General features: G+C 61.6%; 1 protein-coding gene across 1 annotated transcript; it reads right to left on the bottom strand.

Moving 5' to 3' along the window:
• Positions 1–367: 367 nt before the first annotated feature.
• Positions 368–5,063, bottom strand: TARS2 (threonyl-tRNA synthetase 2, mitochondrial; the record flags this gene model as incomplete). The annotated part of the gene is made up of 16 exons (XM_010723942.2): positions 368–603; positions 1,371–1,485; positions 1,557–1,629; positions 1,893–1,994; positions 2,261–2,361; positions 2,497–2,574; positions 2,741–2,878; positions 2,954–3,116; positions 3,195–3,361; positions 3,511–3,609; positions 3,683–3,829; positions 3,901–3,979; positions 4,054–4,118; positions 4,250–4,367; positions 4,439–4,560; positions 4,974–5,063. Coding segments are annotated over 16 exons (1,806 nt in total), but the record flags the coding sequence as incomplete, so codon positions are not given.

Here is a 5,063-nt window from a genome sequence, read left to right as displayed (position 1 = left end):
GCTGACGCGGGTTTGCGCAACCCCCCCTCGAGTAGGGAAAAACCCAGACAACACAGCGGGGGGAGCACAGGCGTCAGGGGGGGGAACCTGTGCGTCTTGGGGGGAGGAGGAAGGAGTCTGGTGTCTGGGGAGGGGGGTGCAGAAATACGGGGTAAATGGGGACTCAGGTGGGGTTAGGAAAGGGTGTTGGGGAGGAATTGGTGTCCAGGTGGGGGGAAGCATTGGGTGTAAATAGGTACCAACATGGGGAGGACACAGTTGTGGGGGGAGGAGGGGGGGGGGTCCTATTTCCAACACCTGCAGGTACTCTTGGCAGCAGAAAGGGTCTGGAGAGAGTGCTTTGTTCCCAGCAGAGGCACAGCCAAGCACCATTTCCCAGCACTTTAATGAGTGCGTGATGGAGGGGTGGGGGGGGAAACAGAGAGGATACAGGGTGTGTGCATTGGGGGGAGGGTCAGAAGAGTTCCTCAGCGTTGGGGACACGGGCGTCCCGCAGCTCCCGCAGCCGCTGCAGCACCTGGCCCAGGCTGTGCTCCCCCAGCTGCCGGTTGTCCCGCGTGCGGACGCTGACGGTGCCGTGTTCCTGTTCCCTGCGGCCGACCACTGTGGGGGGACAGCGTGGTTTGGGGGTTGGAGGGGGAGAAAAGGTTGGGTTTGGGGGAGAATAGGCCGGTTTGAGGGGGAGAATAGTCTGGTTTTGGTGGGGGGAGAACAGGCTTGCAAGGAAAACTTTGGTTTCGGGAGAAATGGGTTGGTTTGATGGAAAATTAGGTTGTTTTGGGGGGAGCAGCCCTGCGTGGCACCCAAACATGTGGGTGCAGCCGTGTGCTGTGCACACCCACACCCCCCTGTGCACACACACACACCCAGTCTATGCACACCCACGCCCACGCTGTGCACACCCACACCTGTGCTGCACCTATGCACCCTCGTGTGGGCACACTCAGACTGTGAATCACACACTCTCATGGGAACCCCCCCAGGGCGTCCACACCCACCCATGTCCCCCCATTATGTGTGCACACCCACACGTGTTCCCAAGCACACCCACGGCAGCCCCCAGGTGTTCATTTGCAGCCCTACGTGCACGGTCCCGAGCAGCACCCCTCAGGCAGAGGGTCCCTGGTGGGGTTTCAAAGGATTCCCAGGGGATCCCAGAGGGTTCCCAGGGAGGCTCTGCGGGTGTTCCCAGCCACTTCCTGATGCTCTCACCCCACAAATCCCAGTTCCCGTCGGGATGCGGATGCGGAGGTGGGCAGGCAGCCGGGAACCACTGACTCAGTGCTGCCACTCCCATGCCCGGGGGGGACACATAGCTGGGGGGGGACTGGGGTTGACAAGGAGCCTGGGGATGACCCTTTCCCCCTTACCCAGCTGGAAGTTGTAGTGGGTGAGCTGTGCCCGGCGGATCTTCCTGCCCAGTGTGGCACCTGCATCGGCATCCAGGTCGGCCATCACGCCGTCCCGCCGCAGCATGGCATGGACCTGCCAACATCAGGTCAGCAGGGACATGGGGGACAAAAGGGGACACGCAGGGCCATTGGGGACACACTCACCTCACGAGCATAGCCCTCAGTGTCAGGTGCCTGCGGGATCACCATCGCCTGCAGTGGGGAGAGCCAGAGCGGCCTGCAGGGAGGCAGCTGGGGGTAAGAGAGGGAAGGGGTTTGGGGTGTCCCTGGGTTTGGGGTCTCCTGGAGACGGGGCTATGTGGGACTGGGGTGCACCCAGGACTGAGGGTGCTCAAAGAATTGGAGATGCTTTGTGGGATGCTCCTGGAAATGAAAGGGGGTTGCGTGGGGATACAGAGGTACCCCTGTGAATTGAGGGTATCTGGGGACGGGGGTGCCCTCAGGATGTCCCCAAGGACTGGGGGTGCTTTGGTCCCTCACCATTTGCCGCCGCAGCTCTCGGCCATCACAGCCACCATGCGCTCAACGGAGCCCAGCACCGCGCGGTGGATCAGCACCGGCCGCGCCGTGCCTCCAGCTGCACTGTGGGGGCACAGTGTGGGGAGCTGTTGGCAGGCACTGCGCCTCCCAGCACGGCCCATCTCTCAATCCCCCAGTCCTACATACGGCCCCAATCTTGCCCCTGCCCCCTTGAACCCCCCCCAGCCCCAATCTTTCCAATGACCCCAACTCTATGCCCTCTAGGTTTCTATTCCTGTCCCTTGGTCCCTGATCCTATCTCCACCCACCATCCCATCCCCATCCCTTCCCTGCTTCCTCAATCTTTAATCCCGCTCCCCTTCCCCTACCTGGCATACTCCAGCCCAAACCTCTCGGGCATCTGGAAATCCAGCTGAATGGTGCCACACTGGTGATGCCTCCCCAGCGCATCCTGGATCCGGATATCGATCTGCAAAAAGGAAGGCAGCAGGGGTAGCTCTTCCCACCCTGACATACAGGACACAACAGCCCCAGAGGGACAGGAATAATGGGTCTTTAGGGACGCCCCCCACTCCCCTGCAATGTGATGCAAAACCAAACTCACCTTGGGGCCGTAAAAAGCACCGTCACCCTGACTCAGCTCCCAGGGCTCTCCAAAATCTTGAAGGCTCTTCTCCAATTGCTGCAAGAGCAAACGGGAAGGGGGAGGGGACATGATGTGATGCTCTGGATGCAATGCATAGATGTGATGCTTGGAGGTGGAGGGGCAAAACCGGGACAGGGTGTGTTGCAAAGGAAAGACACGTGGGATGTGATGTGCAGGAGATGCAATGCCAACACCGTCCCACCTGCTCAGCACGGTCCCAGGTTGCAGCATCCCCCAGGAAGCCATCGGGGCGCGTGGCCAGAGCCATTTGGAAGGAGAAGCCCAGCGTGGCGTAGATGGAACGCACGAAGTCCAGGCAGGCACCGATCTCTGCCTCCAGCTGTGGGACAACGCTGTGAGCAGGGAAACGGGGGACACAGAAGGGACACAGAGGGGACACAGAGGGGACACCCACCTGCTCCAGTGCACAGAAGATGTGTGCATCGTCCTGCTGGAAGCGCCTCACACGTGTCAGGCCGGTCAGGGAGCCGGGGGGCTCATTGCGATGCAGCACCCCAAAGTCAGCCAGGCGCAGCGGCAGCTCCCGCCACGATCGTGGCCGGTGGGCGAACATGAGGCTGCCAAAAGATGGACAGATGGATGGACGTCAGCCCTGCTGAGCCCCCCATCAGCCCCCATCAGTGTGCTCAGCTCACCAGTGGGCCGGGCAGTTCATGGGTTTGAGTGAGAGTGTCTCGGTGCCGGCGGTGAAGGAGAACATGTGGGCGCTGTAGTGCTGCCAGTGCCCCGAGAGCTCCCAGAGGCGTGGGCTGAAGATGTTGGGGGTCACCACCTCACTGAAGCCCCTCGCCTGGTACTCGCTCTGTGGGGATGGGGACATCAGCCTATCCCCAGGGAGCTGCGTGCACCCCACGGTGGGGTCTGAGGGGCAATGGGGCACAGCACTGTCCCCAGAAGTTTGCAGAGGAGGGTGACAACACTGGAGCAGCTCAAGGGGCTTTGGGGCCATACCCTGATGAAGTCAATGAGGGTGTTGTAAATGTGGGCACCACGGGGCAGGAAGAAACAGCTGCCAGGGCTGAGTGCGTGGAAGAAGAACAGTTCCTGTTCCTGTGAAGTGGGACACGTCACTGCAGAGGCCATTAGTAGTCGATTCCCAAGAATTGTCCTACGCAGGACTCACCTTCCCGATGCGACGATGGTCACGAAGTGCAGCTGCATCCTGATCCTGCTGCCAGGCCTCCAGCTCCTGCGTGCTGGGGAAGGCGATGGCAGCGATGCGCTGCAATGAGAGGCGGCCTGAGGGACCCTGCCAGAATGCAGCCGAGCTCTGCAGGAGGGACAGACGGGGTTACGGGATGCCCACATCCCCTCAGCCCGCATTCCCTGTGCTGCACCTACTGTCAGGACGCGCAGTGCCCCGATCAGCCCCGTGTGAGGGAGGAGGGGACCGCGGCACAGCTGGAGCAGTGGGCCACACCTGCAGGGATGGATATGGGGGGGCTGAGTCACCATTCTGCCTCACACAGCCCACGCTGGGGCCACCGTGCTCACCTATAAACAGTGGCCATTGGGGATGTCACCTCCTCCTCAATTCGCTGCAGCTGGAAGCTGTTGTGCTGTGAGGAGTGAGGCAGGTGACGATGACATGGGTGACATCAGCCTAAGTGACACCAGCACAGGTGACACCAGCGATGGTCCAACTGGGAGGGTGCCACTGCCCTCAGGGAGGGGACAACCAAAGTCTCACCTTGAAGAGCTCCAGCAGCTCCTCACGGGTGGCCTCAAGGCGCTCAAAGGGGTGCTGGGAATGGGCGAAGGCCATGCAGGCATCCTCCAGCACTGGCAGCTCACTGCGCTGCACCGTCCTGCAGGTGCAGGGACATGCTGGGGATGTGGGCGAGGGGCTCCATGGGGCAGCGTCCCCATAGCCCTGTACCTGTCACCCATGTGGGCGTCGCAGAAGAAGCCATCCTCAGTGGCAACCGTACTGCAGATCGTGGCTCCATAGAACTGCTCCACTGCTGCTCCCAGGATGAAGGCGCTGGACTGCCAGAAAGCCTGAGGACACAGAAGACGTGGGGACACAGCAGAGGTGGGGGGGACACAAAAAGCATAGAGGACACTGGGGAAACGTGGGACCATAGCAGGACAGGGGACACCGTGGATCTGAAGGACACTTAGGGGACAACAGGGGGGCACTGGGAATACAGGAGACATGGTTGACATCAGAAATACGGGGGATAGAGGTTGTCTGGGATGGCGGGGGGGAGTGGGGACGTGGGGCTGTAGGGGACACTGGGGCCGTGGCGCTCAGGGACACGGACTGGTGAGCACGGTGGGGATTGGCTGCAGTTGGACCCGAAGGTCTTTTCCAGCCTCATTGATTCAATGACACGAGGAGCACGGAGGGGCACTGGGGGGGCAAACGGAGACGTGGGGACACGCGGAGCACAGGGCGCAGTGAGACTCACAGCGCGGCCCTCCGGCGCGGAGAAGTCGAGCAGCTCCAACTCCGCATCGCTCTCCAGGGGCCGCTTCAGGTCCCGCAGCTCCCCGTTCAC

This window comes from Meleagris gallopavo, chromosome 27 (assembly GCF_000146605.3).
Source record: "Meleagris gallopavo isolate NT-WF06-2002-E0010 breed Aviagen turkey brand Nicholas breeding stock chromosome 27, Turkey_5.1, whole genome shotgun sequence".
NCBI lineage: Eukaryota > Metazoa > Chordata > Aves > Galliformes > Phasianidae > Meleagris > Meleagris gallopavo.
The sequence above is the reverse complement of the archived record's forward strand: the minus strand, read 5'-3'. Positions and strand labels throughout refer to the sequence as shown.